This window comes from Erpetoichthys calabaricus, chromosome 8 (assembly GCF_900747795.2).
Source record: "Erpetoichthys calabaricus chromosome 8, fErpCal1.3, whole genome shotgun sequence".
In the NCBI taxonomy this organism is placed as follows: Eukaryota; Metazoa; Chordata; class Cladistia; order Polypteriformes; family Polypteridae; genus Erpetoichthys; species Erpetoichthys calabaricus.
Genome location: NC_041401.2, coordinates 116,419,985 through 116,445,650, shown reverse-complemented (window position 1 = coordinate 116,445,650; position 25,666 = coordinate 116,419,985). Strand labels below are relative to the sequence as shown.

Genomic DNA, 25,666 nt, shown 5'->3' with positions numbered 1-25,666 from the left:
CTACCTACACGGGAAGTTGGAGAATTAGTGATGAATGAGTCAGTCAAACAGGTTCCAGTTATGACCATTACGCGTAGAATTTCGAAATGAAACCTGCCTAACTTTTGTAAGTAAGCTGTAAGGAATGAGCCTGCCAAATTTCAGCCTTCTACCTACACGGGAAGTTGGAGAATTAGTGATGAATGAGTCAGTCAAACAGGTTCCAGTTATGACCATTACGCGTAGAATTTCGAAATAAAACCTGCCTAACTTTTGTAAGTAAGCTGTAAGGAATGAGCCTGCCAAATTTCAGACTTCTACCTACACGGGAAGTTGGAGAATTAGTGATGAGTGAGTCAGTCAAACAGGTTCCAGTTATGACCATTACGTGTAGAATTTCGAAATAAAACCTGCCTAACTTTTGTAAGTAAGCTGTAAGGAATGAGCCTGCCAAATTTCAGACTTCTACCTACACGGGAAGTTGGAGAATTAGTGATGAGTGAGTCAGTCAGTCAGTCAGTCAGTGAGGGCTTTGCCTTTTATTAGTATAGATAACTGCCGCCGTGGCGCAACAGTATCAGTTGCTGACTGGGAATCCGAAGTTCATGAGTTTGATCCTGCATGACTCCCTTTTGTGAAGTGTCCTTATTTTTACTGTTTTAGAATAAAAAGATACATTTGATTTCAGTCTGTAACAGCCGGTGTAATTTATGATATTTGTAAAGGTTAGCTTTATTTATTTATTTTTTTTAATTCACTTTTCATTCTCTGTCGTGTTCAGGATCCTTCCCTAGCCCACCTGACACTGCTGTTTTCACATAAAGACGCGCTATAGCTCTGCAGTTTATCACGATACATACGACCACGTGTTTTTTTTCCCACAATCTTGCCAGTCTCCACATGTTGCTGTATGCTGTTTCTTTTGTACTCCAGGACATGCAGAGGAAAGCATAGTAAAGAGCAGTCACTTCAGCGCTATATGCAATCATCAGACACTCCCCATCTGATACTGCTGTTTTCACATAAAGACTCGCTATAGCTCTGCAGTGTACTTGTGACTGCATTGTCGTACCAATGCGTGCGAACTGAAGTGTCTGCATGCACTTTTTGTGGCATTACACGCGTATTTTTTGAGCATGCCCATGTAGCTCAAACACAGGAACATATGTTGATGTAAAAGTATAACAAAACAAGTGCACTTTTATTCAAGACTATAACCGAAGAAAAAAGAAAGCAAGTTACAGTAGGCGGTTGATATGACAGCTTGCGTGGTGCAATGCTAAGGACTGCTGATTTCCATTACGTGCTATATAACTGTTAACATTTGAATCTGATGATTGCATATAGCGCTGTCTTATTCAGTGTGCGCAAGAACATGCAGGTGGCCAGTTGCTGCGTGCTACAACACACATTTTAAAAAAAGAAAGAGACAAATACAGTATATGTGACGTTTTGAAGAAATCATTTTATGCCGCGAATAGTACCAATCAGAAAACATTGTCAGAGTAATGCAATATTATTTGAAAACGAACAGCGTCAGGTTGGGTGTGAAGTTATACTGGCGCTGTTTGAGTCAGATCAGAAGCTGAATAAGCTGAACAAGCTCCTGTTCTGACTCTAAGTAAAAAGCATGAATTAATCAACAGAAATAACCGCGATCGACATTTTAAATTTAACGATTTACAGCGCATACCAATTTATAAATTTTATGTCCGTTTGAGGAAAAAAAAAAAAACACTTTCTCCAAAGCTGGGAATCGAATTCGCGTCTCTGTAGCATGGCAGGGTTGCTGTGGTCCAAGTTAGCAAATCTTAGCGTTAAGCCACGGAAAGAGTTGTATTATCCTTGAACCTTTTGTGAAAGTGTTTATTTGATGTTTGGACTTCAGGCTTCACACATTCTATAGTTTATGCCTACATTTTGTAACATTTATTACTAAAATATGAAAATGTTTCTGTTTTAGCAATGTGTTTACACACATTACTGTAGAAACGGAACACACATGAAATGCGTGTATTCCAAATAACAATCTATTATTTCCATTCTAAAACTCCAGCAGTTCAGTCACTCCCAGATAATCAAACAAGGCATAAGCTGGGAAAACTTAGTGAACGTTCTGCAACAGTGGGGGATGGAATAGCCGGCTACTTGCTGCTCGTCTTAATCGGCACACTTAGAAGACAAAAGAGAGGTGAGAACGGTTTTAAGGTGGGTCAGACTTACGAGTTTTTTCGTAGACTCTGGTAATTCTAGTGTTAATGATGATGCCTCAGTTTCCCACAGGGTTTCATGGGAGATGGAGTTCTTCCCAACCCTGTGGGGACATGGGATGTCCACCAGGGGGCGAGGCAGAGATAGTTAAGCCCAGCTGGTCTAATCATGGGCCCCACACGGGAATGCAATTGGGAACAGGTGAGCAAGCACCAAGAGCACTCCCGGGAGGGCCATAAAAGAAGCCAGCAACCACCACTCAGGGCCAGAATTGGGAGGAAGAGGACGAGGTGCCTGAGAGGAATGGTGGTGCCAACGGAAGGATTGCTGTCTTGAGAAAACGGTACTTTGGGACTGTGTTATACCTGTGGGGTTCACGGGGAAGACGTGCCCCACAGGTGAAGAAAAAGATTTATTTGTGTTGTGTTAAGTGCTTGTGGGACTGTGTTGGGCCTGTGGGACACGGGGAAGACGTGCCCCACGGCTGAAGAGAAAATAAAAAAATTTGTGTTCAATTTATACGTGCCTCAGTGTGAATCTGTGCTGGGTCGGATGCTTATATAGCGCCTTATTAACACTGTAAACAAAAAGATACAGTACAAAGTAAACAAGTTTAACACCATTGTCAAAACACAGTGTACAAATAGGAATGAACAAAACAGTTAACAAGTAGGAGCAGTTGAGTTACAGATAGAACCTGCCTTTTTTAGAAATCAAAATATTATCATGCTGCATGTAATCTGCTTTGATAATAGGACAAAATGTCCAAAAAGACTATGTAACCAAGGTCTGCGATGTCAAAGTCAAAAAGTCCCCTGACATGTACATAATGACAACTGTGATTACTAGAAATTATACTATATTACTAGGCCAATAACAAAAAATCAAAACTGCAAACAAAATTTTTGCAATTAAAAAAAACATGAAATCAGCTCAAGTAGCCATGGAACCTACAAACCATATCATTCTCAAACTCTTTCAATTCAATTTCATGTTTTAGAGAGCCAAGGCCCATCTCAGGAGCACTGGGCACAAGGAAAGAAACAACTGTGGACAGTATGCCAGTCTATCACTCTGGGTCTGCTCACACACACCCCAACTCTGGGCTAACTTGGAATCACAAATGAACCCAATGAGCCTGTCTCTGAGGATGTGAGAGGAAAATGTAGAGAGACACAGTTATAATGTGTCAGCTCCACATTGGCACTGACGGGATGTGCAATTCAAACCCACAGCACTGGATTTGTGCTGTATCTAGTGCTAACCACTGTGCCACCGTGTTTCTCTGGCGATACAACCTGATACTGTGAAAACATATAATTTCTCAAGGTAAATATTGCAATATGGAATATATTAGTCAGTAATAGCAATTCATTAAACTAAGTAAACTTCATAAGGAATTTGGCTAAACAAAAACTGTACTTTAAATAATTTTTTTCTGATACTACCCTGTTTTTTTCAAGTGCATTGGATAGGTGTAGTTACGTTAACAATCACGTTTCTGCATTGCAAAAACTATAGTCAATAAACAGTTATCATTGCCTATTACAATATTTCATTCTGGAATTAAAAAAACTCACTGTTACAGTACATAAATAATTGGACACAGCACAATGTGAGCAGTTTGGAAGTGTGGTACCTTTGCAGTTGGCTGAAGCTGCTTGTATTGAGATCGCGTGGTATCCTTGGCCTTCGGGTACTGTGCTGATGTAGAAAGCTGAGACATCGAGAGCTAAAATATTAGTGAGAAAATGCTTATATTTAATGAATTTTAAAACTTCACTTATTCATTATTACACCAAAAGGTAGAAAACTGCATTTCACATTGGAGACTACTGGATAGGTGAACAAAATACTTGATAAAAAAATTAAAAATAAATATAATTACAGAATTATAACATTTACTTTAGGAATAAACAACAAAATGAGGTCAAGAACCACTTCTGATAATTTTTACCCTGGTGATGAAATGAGTTGTATTTAAAACAAAACAAGTGCAAATTTGCAGGAATCATGGACTAAAAATCAAGCATGTCACAAAAAATCATTAATTCCATATTATTATATTTTAGAAGATGCTGACCATACATCTTTAGGTCAGTTGGTTTCAAATGATTAATCAGTTGATTGATCGATAGTGATCCCAAAGAGAAACAAATTAAACCACAGCTGATTACATACTGTAAGTACAAGATTGAAAACGATTCCAAGACCACTGTTTAAACTCAAATTTTCATAGTTATTCAGTGCCTTTAAACAAATGTTGTCTCTATGCCAATATGCCTATTAGAACTGGCAAGTGTGAAGATAAACACCACATGAGGAGGTACTATAAGGTCTGAGCCCTGCTGCATCTGTAATCCCAATGCTGTCTAATAAGCTGTGGGCAACGGGTGCTCCAGGAGAGAATACTCATAATAGCCCTTAACTCTTCTTTTATGTCTCTAGTGAGTAATAGGTCATAATACAGCTGGACTTTATGATAAGGTTATTTAGACTCCTGGCTGTTTTTACTGCCCTAGTAGACCACAGCACACATAACATTCCCTGCAACAATCGTAGGACTCTAAGACACATTGGAAAAACTCCACTCCATCCCTGTTTATAGAGCAGGGCTATATTTTCCACCTAATTTTAATTGGACAAACAGTACTTTATTAATCCCTGAAAGAAAAATGTATTTACAGTCAAATCTTTAGTTAGACCTGCATATAGTTATAAGTCTATACTACTGCTGCCTTCTTACACCAATGGTGCCTGATCTTAGGGAATTCATGGCATTCCAAAAGTCCACCGTTAAGTCATTTGTCAAAGAAGTGGAGACAACATTGCACCAGTATCAGTATTTGGAATGTTCGTCCCCTTAATTTTCACAATCATAACCTTAGATCCTCAAATTCTTCTTTGTTTGCTATCCTGAGAGTAAAAGAACTGGTGAGACTACTTTTAGTGTCATGAAATGATCTGCCTTTAGGGATAACTCAGGCTGGCATGATGAGGGTTCTTTAAATCACATCTTAAAACTTACTTTTTTAATCTGACTTTCTGTTAAATTTGTGACTAATCAAATCATTTGTCTTCTGTTTTCTCTTCTCCATATCCTGTGTTGCTGGACCAGATTCTGATGCCAAAAGAATGAAGAACATCACTGAGGTCCTGTCCCTGATGATGTCTGAACTGGCTTTTTTTTTTTTTTTTTATTCTTTCTTTTTCATATCTTAGATATATGACGAATTGCCCAGTGAAGCTTGGGTGGGCTTTACGTCATGGAATCCCATAAATTTTTTTTTGTACTGGAGTTTTTATCCTTCCATACTGACCATCTGACCCTTGGCATAATTAGTTTATTTGATTACTATTTATTCTTTGTTTCCACATACTACCATTTGTGAAGCATCTTGGATTATACATTGTATTGGACAGCACTATATACAGTCATATGAAAAAGTTTGGGAACCCCTCTCAGCCTGCATAATAATTTACTCTACTTTCAACAAAAAAGATAACAGTGGTATGTCTTTCATTTCCTAGGAACATCTGAGTACTGGGGTGTTTTCTTAACAAAGATTTTTAGTGAAGCAGTATTTAGTTGTATGAAATTAAATCAAATGTGAAAAACTGGCTGTGCAAAAATTTGGGTCTCCTTGTAATTTTGCTGATTTAAATACATGTCACTGCTCAATACTGATTACGTGCAACACCAAATTGGTTGGATTAGCTCGTTAAGCCTTGAACTTCATAGACAGGTGTGTCCAATCATGAGAAAAGGTATTTAAGATGGTCAATTGCAAGTTGTGCTTCCCTTTGACTCTCCTCAGAAGAGTGACAGCATGGGATCCTCAAAGCAACTCTCAAAAGATCTGAAAATGAGGATTGTTCAGTATCATGGTGTAGGGGAAGGCTACAAAAAGCTGTCTCAGAGGTTTAAACTGTCAGTTTCAACTGTAAGGAATGTAATCAGGAAATGGAAGGCCACAGGCACAGTTGCTGTTAAACCCAGGTCTGACAGGCCAAGAAAAATACAGGAGTGACATATGAGCAGGATTGTGAGAATGGTTACAGGCAACCTACAGATCACCTCCAAAGACCTGCAAGAACATCTTGCTGCAGATGGTGTATCTGTACATTGTTCTACAATTCAGCACAACGAACATCTGTATGGCAGAGTGATGAGAAAGAAGCCCTTTCTGCACTCACACCACAAACAGAGTCACTTGTTGTATGCAAATGCTCATTTAGACAAGCCAGATTCATTTTGGAACAAAGAGCTTTGGACTGATGAGACAAAAATTGAGTTATTTGGCCATAACAAAAAGTACTTTCATGGTGGAAGAAGAACACCACATTTCAAGAAAAACACCTGCAAACTACTGTCAAATTTCGTGGAGGCTCCATCATGCTGTGGGGCTGTGTGGCTAGTTCATGGGCTGGGGCCCTTGTTAAAGTCGAGGGTCGGATGAATTCAACCCAATATCAACAAATTCTTCAGGATAATGTTCAAGCATCAGTCACAAAGTTGAAGTTAGGCAGGGGTTGGATATTCCAACAAGACAGTGATCCAAAACACAGTTCGAAATCTACAAAGGCATTCATGCAGAGGGAGAAGTACAATGTTCTGGAATGGCCGTCACAGTCCCATGACTTGAATATCATTGAAAATCTATGGGATGATTTGAAGCAGGCTGTCCATGCTCAGCAGCCATAAAATTCAACTGAACTGGAGAGATTCTGTATGGAAGAATGGTCAAAAATACCTCCATCCAGAATCCAGATACTCATCAAAGGCTATAGGAGGTGTCTAGAGGCTGTTATATTTGCAAAAGGAGGCTCAACTAAGTATTGCTGTAATATCTCTGTTGGGGTGCCCAAATTTATGTACCTGTCTAATTTTGTTATGATGCATATTGCATATTTTCTGTTAATCCAATAAACTTAAATGTCACTGCTGAAATACTACTGTTTCCATAAGGCATGTCATATATTAAGAAGGAAGTTGCTACTTTGAAAGCACTGCAAATGATAAACAAAAATCCAAAGAATTAAGAGGGGTTCCCAAACATTTTCATATGACTGTAAATAAATGCTGTTGTTGTTGATGTCTACACCGGCAGCATATGACATGTCCGCCTTAATCTTTGTGTACTTCTCATGTGCACTGCAGATACTGTATAGTCGCTAAAGTTATAGTGGCAGAATTTCAAGTCAAGGGAGAAACTGAAAATTGTAAGTCAACTGTCCCAAATAAAGGTGTTGTGTAGTTTTAAATTATAAATAAATTAGTAGTACTTGCATAGCAGAAGGTATCTGTATTATGTTTAAGTTCCTATTTTTTCAAATTTTTGACATTACTTTGATGGATTGGCACCCCATCCAAAATTGATGTCTAACCTTGTTATCATTAAATAAAAGTTTTTAAAATGAAAAGAGACATCTTTTATTACAAACTGTAGTTTTAAAACCAAATTGTGTTAATTGCTTCAGAATAAACTTCAGGAACCCTGCGGAAGTTCACGTTGCAGTGAGTTTGGAGAAATCATGGGAATGACACAGCGAAATGCTTTGAAGTCAATGGGGAAGAAGGAAATGAACTAGTTTTGAGTAGATCATAATGTTGCAGTGGTCTTTTAGTGTTCTTGTTGGCTAGAGAAAAGTCTACCAACTTTTCTGGACCGATTATTGTGGTCAAATATGTGACATGAGCTGTGAGGTAGCAGTGCTAACCACTGTGCCTCAAACAACAAAAGACGCACAGGAAACAAATGCCACAAACAAAATACAACAAGCAATCATGAACTAGCAATTAGTAAATAAAACACATATCATTGCACTCACAGAGTTCTGCTCTTGGTGCACACATTGGCCATGACATGAAGCACAGGCATGGAACTGGTTCATTTCACTGTTTGAAATCATGGCTCTGGAGCAGCGAGCTTGTATTTGTAGTTTCAAGTGTATCTGTGCAGAAAGAAGCACCTTGTAAATAGCAAAATATCTTTTGTTTTTATTTCACAGCGTTTCCTTTGTTTTCTGATATGGGGAGGGAGAGTGGGAGGACTCCTTTAAGGCTTGCTTTGTATAAGGTGCCTACAGCATATAGCTAAATACATATGCAAATTAGCCATGTTGAGCTAATCTAGCACACAGAAATCAGCATTAAATATATCGGGTGGCAGTATAGTACTTCCGACTTATCTAGTAATGTCCAACTGTACTCAAGTCCGTGGTCCGTATCTGGTGTCTTATCTTTATTTCAGCCCTAACCAACAACTTGCATTCTAAATAAAACCAATTGTGGTGCCAGCAGTATAAGGAAGGGTACAGTACATATCTAATATATAATAAATATATGTATTTAACAGCTATGATAAATAGATATGTTACAGATATAAATGTATGTACTATTTATTATTATATGTTAATGTGTACTTTCTCTGTTTACTACGAAAAAAGAACACTGTACTGTATAACATGTTACTACCACTCTCACAGGATATAGGATAGACACCAGCTCCTTGCCCAGTTCTTGTTCACTCATGTCTTTTGTGCCCGTTTAGTATTTCATAGCTCTTATATTTTTGTAAAAGCAAGTTCATCATGGCCTTGAAACACCTGAAGCTTAAAAAGAGGTGCAATGAACAGGGCAGTAGGTTGGCAAAGCAAAGAAGGCAGTGTGAAGACTCATGAGGGCATCAATCCCTCTTGAAGACAAAGAGCATGAGCCATGTTTCTCAAGGTTAACAGCTGATCATGGTCCTTTCTTAACAAGACAATAAATGGTCCTTTCAAAGACCCTTAAACGATTAAAGTCCGCCTCAACCTCTTTCTCTTCAAGCTGTCCTCACGGGTTTTAACACCACACAGCTCTGCCCTGTAGAGACATACATGGAACAAGTCGAGCCGCAACACAAACTTAAAAGTTACTAAACAATATGAAATGACAATGCAGTGAATGTTATCACATATGTCTTTGGCTAGTTCCACTCTATGATAATGACAGTTTTGAAAAACAAGGTTTACTTAAATATGAGTGATATTATTTTATCTTATGCTGTACAGCATATTTGCCCTTTCTCCAACAATTATTGAGATATGCCCATATTGACTTGATCAATAACCAGCAACAACAATAAAGAAACCAGTCAGTCATTTATCCGTTTTACACATGAAGATTGGAACTCACTTGAGTGTTGCAAATTCTCAAAAGTAGGAAATCCAACAGAGAGTCAGTGACGACTGCAGCCTATTCCAGAAACTTCAAGTATGAGGTAGGAACCAACTGTGAATAGGGCTCTAGCCTATTGCAGTGTCAGCTTATGCACATACACAGACAGGTACAGACAAGCCCATACGCAAATGCAACAAATACACAACTGCTAATTAAATCTACATGCAAATCCTTAGTATATGGAAGGAAAACTGGAGTATCTGGTGAAAAACCCACACAGTGATTGGGAAAACAATAGGCAGGAAACCATTATCCTGAATCCATTAGGCAGCACTGGCCAATCACTGTGTCACTTATCTGACAGGACACCAAAGCAAATTTCCCTTCCTACCTTTCAACAAATTATTTACAAATTGAATTCATATTAAGTTAGCTGGGGTGCAACTTATACAATAACCCTAAAATCTAACATTAACATCAGGTTTAAACTAATATTTATGCAAAATATAATGAGGATTAAATTAATCTTTAATAAATCAGAATGCCTAGTACTTTTTGTCAATTTTCATAACTGAGAAATTAATGCAATTGAATTGTTTGAAATAAATCAGAACTTAGAATGTTTTAAGATTAACATAAATTTAAATAGTGTACTTAGCTAAACAAAAAATCCAATGCTAAGAAATAATCTGACTATAATAAAAATCTAAAAAATGTAATTTTTAAATATTAAAACTCTTAAGAAAAAAGGGTTTCTCAGAAAAAAAGGAATAGGATAATAAGGCCATATACTTCTTCACTTTCACCACAGTTAATTTCCGCAGCAAGATAGCAAATTACATATGATGAATAACCTTACTATCTGTAGCCGAGTGAATCACCAATTTAACTGTTAAAAATAATACTGCTGATTTTTTTTTTTTCCCAGATAATGTGTGCAAGTCAGCTAAGCAAACTTTTTTAATCAAGATAATAAATCTAACTTGTAGGATAAACTGTGACATTATAAATAAAATCCTAAGTTATCAAAGCAATAACTATTTATTGGAAATAAGATCTATTAAATTTGAAATCTATACGTTGATTTTCTTCCATAGTGTATTCCATGAACTATTATTATGTAAACTTATCTGCTTTGGTTTCCTTTATTAAGAATTTTGTCAGGCGTTAAAGATGAACATAACAAATTATTAACTCACAAATCATCGAACAGAGCAAACCTAAGTGAAAATAAAATTTGTCTTTCTCAAAAACATATGAATTTGTTTTTGATGACATAGTCAAAGAACTTAGTAAGAATGTTAGCTTGCTACTTTAATTACAGATGTAATGTTAAGTTAGTTTGAGTAAATACAAAAAAACAGCTTTGTTGAAGACATTTAGTAGTGTATAGCAAATATAATAAATGATTTGAACATTACTGTGATTCATGCTTGTCATTAAGTGTATGTGGTCTGGGCAGATTAATGCAAGTGCAGGTACTTTTTAAAATAGTACAACTCAGATGTTGTGGATGTGGGTGGGAGCAATGAGCAGTCACAGAGTCTTGAAGGAGGAATTGTTTGATTAGGTAGAATCAAACCGATTACCTCAGCCATCCGTCATTGGAGCTCTGCAGATCATTTAGTGCACCTGCACCCACAAAAAATATAAAAATAGGTCCAAGAAGGTTTGAGAGAGGAAACAGAAATTAGGTTCGATTGCTAGTGTTAGACAGGAAGATGGAAGAGGTAGAATCGGCTTAGCTGAACATTGCTTTTTAAGGAGTCAGACTGAGTGCTGCAGAGACTCCAAAGGAGCTGTAATTTCGTCTACTGAGCTGTGCATTGGGTGATATAAGTGGAGGCAGCTGGAGGAAGGAGTTAGAAGACATGGCAACATTCAGTAAATGAGGACTGTGGTTGTTGTTGTGGTACAGCTCAGAACCATTTTTTGGATCGGGATGTGACAAGTTGCACCAAGGGAGGAGCATAGTGCAGCAGCATCCGTTGAAGGGCAAGGTGCCCAGGGAGCTGTAGGCAGCCACTGTTCAGATTTGTGGGGTGGACCAAGGGATGTGATGGGCTGCATAGTTGACTCCCAAAGTCCTGATTGGGACAAGAAGTATTAGTATGAATGAACAAAACAAGGTTTTATCTCTCCACTGTTTCGGATTTTAAAGTATTTGTTTGGAACAGTATTTGTTTCTTTTTTTTATCCCTGTTTCTTTTTTTTTATCTCTCTCACTTGAGCATGGTTTTAAATATTATTTAGTGATAACTTTAAACTGCACATCACATTAAACATTGGTTTTCTTTGTTTTTAATAAATGCACTTTGCACATTTGTACCATCAACTGCTGTTGTTCGATCATTGACTTAGTCTATCTCAGTCTATGGCTATAAATGTGTCGGTTTAAGGAGGAGTATGCCAGCTGTGAGCAACCTAGACATCACAATTCTTTAAATGGTGATGTGGACATCTACACTATTTTTAAGCTGTATCTAGATATAAATTTATTTGCATTTAAATAAAACCATTTAGCTTGGACTAGGAACATTGGATGACAAATCCAGAAAATACTCCAAAATAAGGGAAAAACTAAAGGTGAAAGCAAAAGATCATTTTCATAACCAAGAACTTGACAGAATATTCTGATTACAAATAGAAAGAGAGGAGAAAGTGCATAAGGGATAAATAGATAGATAGATAGATAGATACTTTATCTATCTATTTATCCCTTATGCACTTTCTCCTCTCTTTCTATTTGTAATCAGAATATAAATGTACCATTTATTAAATTAACTTCAATAAAGTGAGAGTGGAAAAAACACCCTGTTGTTTTCTATTACAATTATTAATATCTTAATGCTTCCCTGTTGGAATTAAGTGAGCCATGCATCCATTGGCCCTCTTATCTTAAATAAGCCATTTTAAACAAAACTGAATAGCCAAGCTCTCAGCCATAGACAAACAATGTTCCTGGCTTCCTCTGCCTAGACAGCTGATAGTTGTTTCTTTTCTAATGTTTAACTGTTTTATTGTTTGTAGCCTATTTTGGAGTGTGTGTGTTTTTGTATTTTTCTGGGCAGGAATAGTCTGCAATATAAAATAGTGTGTGTCCACTTCAAAATCACCCTGAAATGAACATTCCAGGCAATTTACTGACATAATTCTGGCTTCTTGTTGTTTCTACTGGGCTTTTGCTCAATCTATTACTCCACCCATTACTCCTTTCTTTTTGTTTTGATCACTAAAGGTTTCTGCTCATTTTTTCCTGTTTTCTTCCTAGATAGTGGAATTGCGGCAGGAAGATGTGCAACAAAGTGAATTTAGAAGGAGCCTTAAGGGACCACTTTACATTTTCTCTACACATCTCATTTCTGTACTCCATGTGGTTTAAACAAGCAAACTCTTCTCTGGCTCAAAAAGAAGACAGATAAATCTGTTCAAAGCAGACTGAAGAGGAATGAGAACAGCAGAGTCCACGCTTCAGTAATTGACTTGTGGGACAAATACTGACAAAGAAAAGAAAAAGAAACTGTACCATCAAAGTGCTTATATGCCATGTAAGCAACAGTAAATGACATAAAGGCAGCTTGCTGTGAGAAAATGTCAATGTGTCTCCGCCAAGGGACTTACACAGCTTACGCAGCATATTTGCCACTCCAACTGGACAAAGCAGATATTTATAAAACAAAAAGCAAACAGAAACAGACAAGAAAAGCATATGTCAGCAAAGGAATCATATGCTGCTGTCATGATGAGCTTTATGACAGTAAAAGCAGAATATTGCCATATTGTAGCTTTCTATTTGTCCAATAAATTTTAAATAAAAGTTTAATTTCACCATCTTGTTCAAATGGAAAAATCCTTACATGTCTACAACAATATTATATTTTACAGTGGGAACAAGATACAACACTGTATACAGTTAGAAACGGGAAAAAAGCAACCTAACAGTATAAGGAAGAATTCAGAAATTATCTTTAAGCCACCATCCTTAAATAAATCATTAACTACATTCACTTAATAAACCAATGTAAAAAACCTCACGCTGTTCTACTCCATTTGAAGTAGTGTGGTGCTGAGGTGTCACCCATTGCATGTCTGCACTTGGATCCTAATCTGGGATCCTGATGTGTTTTGTCACGGGGTGGGTGCAGCAACACACTGTATCAGTGCACACTCCCGAACCCTCACTAAAAACGGACAATAACTGGAAAGTGAAACTGAATCAAAACAAAGTGAGTTACCAATACCCAAACAAATGAATTGGTAATAATAAACATGCAGAGAATGCTTCAGGTCCTATGTTAGCAATTTAGAAAAGGCAACTCCAACATTCTCTCTTAAAGTTTGATATTTTACAAGTTGAAGTTATCTCTTCACAATGATTGTATATATTAAATTGCCCACATGAAATTGCATTCTAAAGTGTAGCACATTTTATACATTTTAAAAATATCATTCATCTTCTCTGTTCCTAAAATGGGTTTTAAAGAGCATAACTCCAAATGTGAAAACACAAGCCTAAAAACATACCCAATACATCTATTTTTCAAGCAAAAGGACTTGGTCCACATCTTGATATTGCAGAAATATTGTAAAATAGCGTATCCATGTTGTTTTAGGAAGAAAAAAAAAGCAAACAATGCTGCGAGATTCAGTCATTTTAAAAGAAGACCAGCTGTACACTTCACCTCACTGCTCGTTCCCTCCATGGCAACCTTTCTGCCACAGGGGTGCGGTTTCCGCATTTCATTGCATAAAATTATCTCCGAGCACTGATTTTGAAATCATTCAATGTTATGCCCAGAAATAAATTGCCGTGTTTTTTCTGCAAACAACTATTCAATAATGAACAAAAATATCACACTACCAATCACAGTCCTTGGGAGCGATTGTGGATACACAGAGATTGCTGCAGGATGGAACAGCACCAGTAGTGGTGATTGGTAATGACCAAGATGCATCACCCTGCCACTTAGTATGGATCTTGCTCCAAAGGCATAATTAACAACATAAGCTAGTAGGAGAAAAATAGTGCTGTGACAATTACCGCTCAAATTAAGGATTATAACCCCAAAAACCTTAAAGTTCACCTACAATGTCCTCAAAAACTACTATGACCTATTTCTGGGCAAAGATAAAGAAAGGTTGAAAAGCACCAACAATTGAAATGGACATATAAGTCTAAGTCTAAGTATTGCAGGACAGCAAACATTAATGTAATGTTTGCAAAAGGCCACAGCTTGGGGAAGAAACTCATCTGAAAACAAAAAACACAAGGTTAAATTGTTAATTTAAAATATCTTTTCTACAAGGCTATGAAAAATGCCATTCTTCAGGAATTGTTCTGCTTCTCTTGACCCAAAATTTGAGTAAATGCTTTGGTAGGACAATAGAAAATAAAACTGTGCAATGTAGAAATACAGTAAGTATTCTTCTCCTTTATGTTTTTGCAGTATTAGGTTACTTCAGTCATTTGTTGTTTGCTTTGTGCAGGTTAAATATGGATTGATAATTTACAGCAGAACATCAGTTTGTTCATCACAAACTATGAAGAAAATGTAAATATTTTACAAAATTGTTAATAATTATTATCAATTTATTTGCTTGTTTATATCTATAGGTTTCTACTAACATTACACAAATATTATATAGTGGCAGCATTACTTCTTGAACCTGCGAGGTACTCCTTGTTTATGTATGATTGTGCCATCACAGCTCCAACTTGAACTTTAAATATGCTGATGACATCACCATCATAGGCTTGATCACCAACAATGATGAGAAGTCTTACTGAAAGGAGATCTGCCATTTGACACTTACTGTAGGTGCCAGGGCAACAATCTCTCATTTAATGCTACCAAAACCAAGGAAATGGGCACAGATTTAATGAAACAAATCAACTCCCATCTTGCACTATTAGCTATGTTTATATGTGTGTTTTACACCATTTTGTCTATTTTAAGGTTTTGACATGAGGATTTTATTTCTGACATTTATTTAATACTGAAATAAAATTTACAAATTTGTTTTTATCATCGTCTTTTTTGTTTATGTGTGGACACTTTAGATCCTGTGTCAAGACTTTGATTGTTACTTGTGATAATGTCAAAGTATAAATATGCCAGTGATCGCACACAGAACCTCTCAGTGGATTCAACAAACAATTTAAATATTCAGAGTGTACTGATTGTTTTAGTTATGACTTTGTTCTGTCTTTGAATCCAGGTCTTGTTTGCTCTCATGGTTTTGACTCTTATCTGACCTGGATTATGTTCAAGAAACAGAGAATAGATAATCCTGGATCTTAAAATGAATTCTAGCTTGCAACAGCACAATGCTGCACTGGCAGATTAGCTGGTGCCAGAACACTGGGCTTCAATCAGCTAATGCAATCCCAGATACATTGATCAGGATTAATATGTGTTTTTGGCAAAGTGTATAAGCCCTTATGAGTAGAGCATTGAACAGCCAATCAAGCACAGACTACAAGTTTGAGAAATAGAGGGAAACAACCTTTATACCAACAGAGCAAGCATTTGTTGATGTTTTTAGTAACGTAAACTTTGTGAATGCTGTTGAAATGGTCTGGAGCAGTGTGCTGGCTGGTGGGAATTCTAGTCTCTACTTCTGAATTTATATAAGATTGCAAATAATGGATTAGTTGCACAAAATTGACCACGCTCACAGCCACAACACCTGGCCAAGCACTTGGTAAAAGCGTCTTTGAGCTTTGCTGAAGTTTGTTCCTTTCACTTTGCTTCTGCAGACAGCCTATATTTGCATAAATCAGTACACCCCCCCCCCCCCCCATTTGTCTATGAGATCAGTGTCAGCGCCTTGGTGAAACTAGGAATGTGGTGCCTTAGAATGTCCCACTTGCTGGAGTATCAGTAACGACAAATATCAATAACAAAAAAAAAAATTAGTTAATTTTGTTTTTCTACAACATCACCAAATTTCAATCAAATCAAGTAGTACTAGGGTGTTGTACCGTGTTAGAATCAAATCAGGGCAATTTTTCTATTGTGGGATGGCTTTACCCCCTAAATAGTGATATATTGAAATGCCCTTTCCTAATGGATACCTAAATGAACCATCCTGACAAAATTTCAGTTTTTATATAGAATCAAGAAGATAATGTAGTGTAACTGCACTTCTTAGATATTTTCAAAATTCTACAGCTACTGAGATCACAAAGTTTCAAGCACTGAGAAGGATGCACAATGCAAGACACTCCAGAGTCCAAGTTAAGTTTGTTTTTAAGCTTCAAAGTAAAACAAATTCACAAAAAGGGAAGTGTGTCAGTTATGAAAATTATGCAAGCAAACAATGCTGTTACATCAAAAGTATAGGAAGGTGTCAGAAACTTTACATTTACATGTTAGCTTGTATGGAATAAGGCAGAATTTTCCAATATCTATTCTATTTGACTAGGTAAAGTAAAACATTTTATTACAACTAAGAGCATATTAATATGAAAATTATTATTAATATTAGATTGCCAACAATAGATCTTTCATGTAGCTTGAAACCTTTGTAAAATAAATAAACTACAAAAGGAGTTTTAGACCGATATGATTAAGGTTAAGTAATTTCCCTTTTTATAACATTTTCTTAGAATATAGCTCTAGGTCAGAGAAGAGATGAAAGTTTAATTTACATATAAAATTGTCAATGGCATCAGAGACATTTTCACTCATTTTTTTCATGGTCTTTGATCAAATTGCTCTTACATATTTTAAAGGCAGCTGTAGAGGTAAAGGTTCCTTTCCATGCAGAAAAAGAATTACAGGCCTGCATTTCATTGTATCACACAGTGCAGCTGGAAATTATTCAAATTATATATATATATATATATATATATATATATATATATATATATATATGTATATATATACAGTGGGTACGGAAAGTATTCAGACCCCCTTCAATTTTTCACTCTTTGTTATATTGCAGCCATTTGCTAAAATCATTTAAATTATTTTTTTTCCTCATTAATGTACACACAGCACCCCATATTGATAGACAAAAAAAGAATTTTTGAAATTGTTGCAGATTTATTAAAAAAGAAAAACTGAAATATCACATGGTCCTAAGTATTCAGACCCTTTGCTGTGACACTCATATATTTAACTCAGGTGCTTTCCATTTCTTCTGATCATCCTTGAGATCACCTTCATTTGAGTCCAGCTGTGTTTGATTATACTGATTGGACTTGATTAGGAAAGCCACACACCTGTCTATATAAGACCTTACAGCTCACAATGCATGTCATAGCAAATGAGAATCATGAGGTTAAAGGAACTGCCTGAAGAGCTCAGAGACAGAATTGTGGCAAAGCACAGATCTGGCCAAGGTTACAAAAAAATTTCTGCTGCACTTAAGGTTCCCAAGAGCACAGTGGCCTCCATAATCCTTAAATGGAAGACGTTTGGAACGACCAGAGCCCTTCCTAGAGCTGGCCGTCCGGCCAAGCTGAGCTACCGGGGGAGAAGAGCCTTGGTGAGAGAGGTAAAGAAGAACCCAAAGATCACTTTGGCTGAGCTCCAGAGATGCAGTCAGGAGATGGGAGAAAGTTGTAGAAAGTCAACCATCACTGCAGCCCTCCACCAGTCAGGGCTTTATGGCAGAGTGGCCTGTCGGAAGCCTCTCCTCAGTGCAAGACACATGACAGCCCGCATGGAGTTTGCTAAAAGACACCTGAAGGACTCTGAGATGGTGAGAAATAAGATTCTCTGGTCTGATGAGACCAAGATAGAACTTTTTGGCCTTAATTCTAAGCGGTATGTGTGGAGACAACCAGGCACTGCTCATCACTTGTCCAATACAGTCCCCACAGTGAAGCATGGCGGTGTCAGCATCATGCTGTGGGGGTGTTTTTCAGCTGCAGGGACAGGACGACTGGTTGCAATTGAGGGAAAGATGAATGCGGCCAAGTACAGGGATATCCTGGACAAAAACCTTCTCCAGAGTGCTAAGGACCTCAGACTGGGCCGAAGGTTTACCTTCCAACAAGACAATGACCCTAAGCACACAGCTAAAATAATGAAGGAGTGGCTTCACAACAACTCTATGACTGTTCTTGAATGGCCCAGCCAGAGCCCTGACTTAAACCCAATTGAGCATCTCTGGAGAGACCTAAAAATGGCTGTCCACCAACGTTTACCATCCAACCTGACAGAACTGGAGAGGATCTGCAAGGAGGAATGGCAGAGGATCCCCAAATCCAGGTGTGAAAAACTTGTTGCATCTTTCCCAAGAAGACTCATGGCTGTATTAGCTCAAAAGGGTGCTTCTACTAAGTTTTTCTTTTTTAATGAATCTGCAACAATTTCAAAAATTCTTTTTTTTGTCTGTCAATATGGGGTGCTGTGTGTACATTAATGAGGAAAAAAAATAATTTAAATGATTTTAGCAAATGGCTGTAATATAACAAAGAGTGAAAAATTGAAGGGGGTCTGAATACTTTCCGTACCCACTGTGTATATACATATATTGTCACGCACGTGTGCTTAGGGAGCCGCGCAAGGACCCAAACTGTAGCGTGAAATTGCATGCCAGAAGGGAATGGCGGGGTACTAGCCTCTCTCTCTTTGTTCCTTCAGAAAGAAAGAAGCACCACCGCCATGAATCCATCACGACTACCTAACCACGCACTACGTCTTCCGCCTTCCCTCTGTCAACTATTGATGACGTCAGCATCCATCTGGGTTCCTTCCCAGCATACCTCTCTAAATGAATCCCCCATTATGCCATTTTGACTGTCTGTTGTAACGTTAACTTTTTGCACTGACTCATTTACTGTATCCGGGGCCGGAAAATCCCAACCGTTTATGACGTGTTTGTCTTTATTTTACAGTGGCGTAGTCGGCAGGATAGAAAAGAGTCTGAGATGTCTGAAGGACAGGACCTGAATGCTGTATTGACGGGAATGGCAACTCAGATCCAGACCCTGCAGCTTAAGCAAGCCGCAACGCAGCGCGAGTTGGAGGAAACCAAAGCTCGCCTGACTACAGCTGAAGCGTTAAGACCGGAGCCCGCCCGACATAGAGTCCTATTTGGGCATTTTCGAGAGGACAGCCTCCCAGAACCAGTGGCAGCGGGCGGAGTGGGCGTCCATATTGGCGCCGTACTTGAAGAGCGCCACTCAGCGGGCCTATCCTGAAAGCGGAGATACTCAGTCGCTACGGCATTTAGTTGGATCAGCAGGCAAGTGAGTGGAGAAACTGGCAGTTTGACCCCGAGCGCAGGCTTTTGATTTCTGGGGTAAGATGGGTCGCAGGCTATGGCCAGAAGGTCCCCAGGCACGCCGAGTGGTCGAACAGGTGGCGTGTGAGGGCTCAGTGAATGCTATTGCCAGGTTATCCTGCCCAGCAGGTCCGACGACACCCTTATAAAGTCATGAAGGGCCTCCTAGAGGTCCTGGAGTGTCAGCTCACGGTACACCGAACCGGGGGGCCGGAAAAGCCGGCTCACAGAGCTCGACAGGGGTGGACCGTCACCCCCGAGCCCACCCACCGTGCTGCGGAAGCTCCGATGAAGCCCAAGGAAAAGCTGGCCCCACCGCGCTGTTTCAAGTGTGGTGAGGTCGGCCACCTCTTGCCAGCATGTCCTTTAAACCTGGAACTGATGGACTGCAGTTGGGCCGCCAGTGAGCGGTACTGTGCCTTGCCTAATCCCTTGGTAGTTCCGAATACGGGAATGGGTTTGGTAAATGGACATTCTGTGCTTGCGTTATTCGATACCGGGAGCAACATAACCATTGTCGCTCGCCATCATATTCTACCGCGACAGTGGTTGCAGCAACATGTGAATGTGATGTGTATGCATGGGGAGACCAGATCTTAGAGGTCCGCGAAGTGCTATATTTCCTGGAAAGGGGACTTAAGTGTTGGTGGCTGTCTTACCCGAAGCCCCCTTCCCGGTAATTTTGGGACATGACTGGTCAGAAATTAAAAGTGGTAGAATAAAAACCACTCCTATAGCCAAGCTGGGTCTTATTATGGGTGGGCGAGGCGCCCTCCCCACGGCTCCCACACCGTGCTCCTCGGCAAACCATGACGACGTAAGCGGCCAGGGGGTAGATTCTCAAGCGACGGACCCTGACCCGGAAACTCCAGGTGAGGGCCCAAGCCGAGTAAACAACAACCCCCCTGAGCCAGCCGATCCTTTAGACAACATGGACCACCAATTTAGGTCCACACCAGCCTCATTTAAAAGGGAACAGTGGAATGACAATTCCCTAAAGTTTGCCCAGAATGCGATTGTTTCCGTTGACGGCCAATTGTCAGACAGTCCCCTGCCACCGGAGCCATACTTTGTACTGGAAAGCGATCTGCTGTATCGGGTCACGAATCACGAAGGCGAGGTGCAGAAGTTGTTACTAGTGCTGTGGGACTTCCGGCGGGAGGTTTGTGAACTAGCCCATGCCCACCTCCTAGGCGCCCATCTCGGGGCCGAAAAAACTCTAGAGAGAATAAAGCTCAGTTTCTATTGGCCTGGAATAAATGAGGAGGTCAGATGTTTCTGTCAGTCCTGTCCGGAATGTCAGATACGTCAGGTACCCAGGAGGGACCATGCTCCTCTTGTTCCTATCCCCCTAATTGATATTCCTTTTGAAAGGATCGGAGAGGATCTTGTTGGACCCCTGGAGCCTTCGAGCCGTGGCCATAAATATATATTAGTCATGGTCGATTTACGCGACCCGGTACCCAGAGGTGGTTCCGTTGCACTCCGCCAATACAAAAAATATTGCACGGGAATTGGTCAACCTTTTTTCCAGAGTGGGAATACCTAAAGAAGTCCTCACGGACCAAGGTACTCCCTTTACCTCGGATATGTTCAGGGAGGTGGCCAAGTTACTCCGCATTAAGCATCTTAAAACGTCTGTCTACCATCCGCAAACAGATGGATTGGTAGAGCGTCTCAATCAGACCCTTCAAAAGATGCTGTGCAAAGTGGTCAGCGCGGACGGTAGGAACTGGGATCAGCTGTTGCCCCTTGTACTTTTTGCTTACTGGGAGGTGCCCCAAGCCTCCACAGGCTTTTCCCCTTTTGAACTGCTGTATGGACGCCAACCCCGGGGACTTTTGGACATGATAAAAGAGGGGTGGGAGGCCGAGGCTCTTCCTTCCTCTAATGTTTTAGAATATATCACGCAACTGCGCGATAGATTGAATAAAATTCAACCTATTTTAAAAGATCACATGACTCGTGCTCAAACAGCGCAAGCACGGTGTTACAATTGGAACTCGGTTCTCAGGGAATTCCACCCTGGGGACCAAGTGATGGTGCTCGTGCCCTCCTCCCATTCCAAATTACTAGCCCATTGGCAGGGCCCTTATGAGGTGAAGGAGAGAAAAGGGCTCGTCGACTATTTGGTGAAACAACTAAATCGTCGACCGAGCAAGAGGGTGTATCATGTGAACTTATTAAAGCCATGGAGATACCGGGAAGACCACCCGACCTCCGTACAGCCCTCTCCCTTTTCTCAGACAAGTCGACCCTTAACCTCGGTCTGGATTTGACCCCATATCAACGGCAGGAGCTGGAACGAGCGATCCTCACCATCCCTGAAGTGGTCAGTGAGTCCCCTGGCCGTACCTCCCTGATTGAGCATGATATCATCACCAAACCGGGGGTGGTCGTCTGGGAACGGCCCTATTGCCTCCCTGAAGCAAAACTTGCAGAGGTGGAGCTGGAAATCCAGCAGATGTTGGAAATGGACATTATTGAGGAGAGTCATAGTCCTTGGTCCAGTCCTATCGTCCTCGTTTCCAAGCCAGACGCCTCCTGGAGATTCTGCAACAACTTTAGACATCTTAACCAGGTCTCCATTGAATGTTTGGGTATGGCTCAATATCGGACTACTCTTGACATGACCAAAGGGTACTGGCAAATTCCCTTAACGGCATCTGCAAAAGAGAAAACTGCCTTTAGCACCCCTAGTGGACATTGGCAGTATAAGGTCCTTCCATTTGGGCTGCACGGGGCACCAGCAACCTTCCAACGTCTGGTAGACAGAGTGCTAAGGCCCCGCCAGTCCTATTGTGCTGCCTACCTAGATGACGTAGTCATCTATTCCGGCACCTGGGAGGAGCATATACTACAGGTGTACGCCGTCCTCGCTATGCTAGCGAAGGCTGGTCTCCGCATCAATCCCCGCAAATGTTTCTTTGGCTTGAAGGACGCCAAGTATTTAGGCTACCTAGTGGGGCGGGGACAGGTGAAGCCACAATGTTCCAAAGTGAAAGACATTCTTGAATGGCCCCGTCCGAGTACCAAGAGACAGGTGCAAGCCTTTTTGGGGTTAGCGGGGTATTACCGCCGGTTAGTACCCCGTTTCTCTGAGAGAGCAGCACCCTTGACTAACCTAACAAAGAAACGGGCTCCTCTGTATGTGGTATGGGACGACCAAACGGAACAAGCATTCAGTGACCTAAAGAAGGTCCTGACGACGGCACCAATATTGAAAACCCCTGACTTCTCTCTACCCTTTATTCTCCAGACTGATGCTTCACACACAGGCTTGGGTGCCGTGTTGAGCCAAAGTGTCGATGGTGTCGAACACCCCGTGATCTACCTGAGCTGGAAACTGTTGGACCAGGAGACCAGGTATGCGGCAGTAGAGAAGGAAGCCTTGGCTATCAAGTGGGCGGTGACTCATCTGCGGTACTATCTGTTGGGTCGCGAGTTCACTCTGGTGACGGACCATGTCGCTCTTCAGTGGATGGCCCTTCATAAAGAGTCGAACCCCCGAGTTACCAGATTGGTTTTGGACCTGCAGCCATACAAGTTTACCATTACTTATCGTCGGTGTAACCTTCAAGCCAATGCCAATGCCCTCTCCCGGGTTCATGACCTCTCGGTCCGGTGCACCCGACCCGATGGGTATGGGCTGAGGGGGGTGTCATGTCACGCACGTGCACTTAGGTAGCCGCGTAAGGACCCAAAATGTAGTGTGAAATCGCATGCCAGAAGGGAATGGCTGGGTACTAACCTCTCTCTCTTTGTTCCTTCAGAAAGAAAAAAGCACCGCCGCCATGAATCCATCATGACTACCTAACTACGCACTACGTCTTCCGCCTTCCCTCTGTCAACTACTGATGACATCAGCATCCCAGCATCCATCTGGGTTCCTTCCCAGCATCCCTCTCTGCCTGTTTCCGGTCCCTCTCCATAAATGATCCCCCATTACGCCATTTTGACTGTCTGTTGTAACGTTAACTTTTTACACTGACTCATTTACTAATTCTTTACAGTATATGGGGCCAGAAAACCCCAACCCTTTATGACGTGTTTGTCTTTCTCTCTCTCTCTCTCTCTCTCTCTCTCTATCTCTATATATATATATATATATATATATATATATATATATATATATATAGTAAAATAGAGAGAGAGAGAGAGAGAGAGAGAGAGAGAGAGAAAAGCCAAGCAAAATGACACCTTTTATTGGCTAACTAAAATACATTCATAATGGCTAACATGGTACAACACCCTAGTACTACTATATATATATATTTATATATATATATATATATTCACGGCATTCGTAGTCTGTGTCACAATCTGATTGTATGGGTGGTTACCTACCAGGTAAACACGTGTCGTGTACTCTTTGCATTTATTTGACAGTAAACTATTTCAACCATTCTATGACCTGCTATTGATCTTTCAATTATAAGCTTAAGAGAACTTTGTACAGAAAACAAAAATACGCAGAGATCTGTGAGTAGTGTGTACTAGCGAGTGACTGGTGGACAGATACCCATGTGGCCTAATCAGGTTTAGCCTGGGGAGACACCTTTAAGGATCAAGTGCTATGCCAGTTGGACAACAGGCAAGTCTTCAATGAATTCAGGCATATTGGACATTCAGGATGTATTCATATTACAATGAGATAATTTTAATTATTTCATGAGGAACATTTTGGTTTTTCATACCTGTTAATTAGCATCCACTATCACTCAAGTGAGTTATAATTTGCACAGTAGACAGCATAAATTGGGAAACAGTCAGGAAAATATTTCCAGTCCAATGGATTGAAATATACAACAATTTTACTGTGCTATTAAGTTGACATGCAGAAGATACTGCAGAAAGTATACATAAACTTTAAGAAGTAGCTCAAAATCCCCATGTAGACAAATGAACTACAAGTACCCAGAATGCTAGTTAACAATCAAATTTAAAAAGTAAGTTCAGTATATAAAGATAGAATATGCTTCGATCAGAAAGTGGGAAGAGAGAAGTGCACATAGTTGTACTGGGAACATGACAGTTAAACTAAAATCTAAGAAATTACAGCAGTCCTTCCTCATCAGGATATGATGCCTACAGCTGTTGTCTTGTCACCATATTAAGTTACACTACAAGACCACCCCTTGGCACCAATTAATTTTACACCCTCAGGTGTTTGATTGTTTGAGTCTTTTCTTTATAAGCTGTATAGATCTCCTGCATTTGCACTAACATTACTGAGCCGAAACACTTTAATTGAAAATTGACATATCTGGGGAGTACAAATGATGACAGGGTTTTCAACAATGTAGGATCAGTGGCTGCAGCTTAAAACATGCTAAAACATAACTGAAACTGAAAAATCTTACTGCTACCATGCAGTCTTTAGCCAATGGTACACCAGTCACAGCAGATATTACTGCCCCTTTCACCCTTCGGTTTAAACATTGAAATAGTATGAAAGAAAAATTTTCTGCTATAAAATTATTTATTTATTAAATCCTCTGAATATGTATTTAAATAGTGTGCATTTCTAAATGTTTTATTAAGTAGGCATATATAGTACTGTGTTCGCTTCTGTATTTAATTTTATTTTTGTCAATGTTGCTTCATGCAACTTTGCAAAATGAATTAAATAAAAAATTCCACTGGCACTGTAGTCCTGTGGTTTGAATGGCCACTTCAAGAATTTAGCATTCTGGATTCACCCCCTGTACTCATCTCTGTCTCTGGTTTTCAGGTTAAGGTAAATGGTGAATCAAAAGTGGTCCCCTGTGTGTACGTGAATGGGCCCATGCAATGGCTGAGCACACAGTTTAGGGTGTTTCCTGCCTCGTTTGCTGAATCCCAGTAGAAATACTTGCACCAAACTTGTTTCCATTTTATGGCTCAATTATGATTTATTTCCCAGGATTTGTGACATAACATGCAATGTTATTGAGTATGGACTACACATTTTTTTATCCCACAGTAAATTTCACTTTTTCCAGGTCACCATCAGGAGAAAAGTCAATGCTGCAGTTTACTCTCATAAATCAAAATCTGTGTCATCAGTTAATTTGCTGTCAGTTTACA

General features: G+C 39.8%; 1 protein-coding gene across 1 annotated transcript in view; it reads right to left on the bottom strand.

Annotated features, from left to right (window-relative positions):
* nphp4 (nephronophthisis 4) overlaps window positions 1–25,666 on the bottom strand; it is a 735,573-nt gene that overhangs the window by 162,342 nt on the left and 547,565 nt on the right. Inside the window, exon 12 of the mRNA XM_051931213.1 lies at window positions 3,830–3,922. Within this exon, the coding sequence (XP_051787173.1) occupies window positions 3,830–3,922 (93 nt within the window). The remainder of the gene's footprint in view (window positions 1–3,829; window positions 3,923–25,666) is intronic.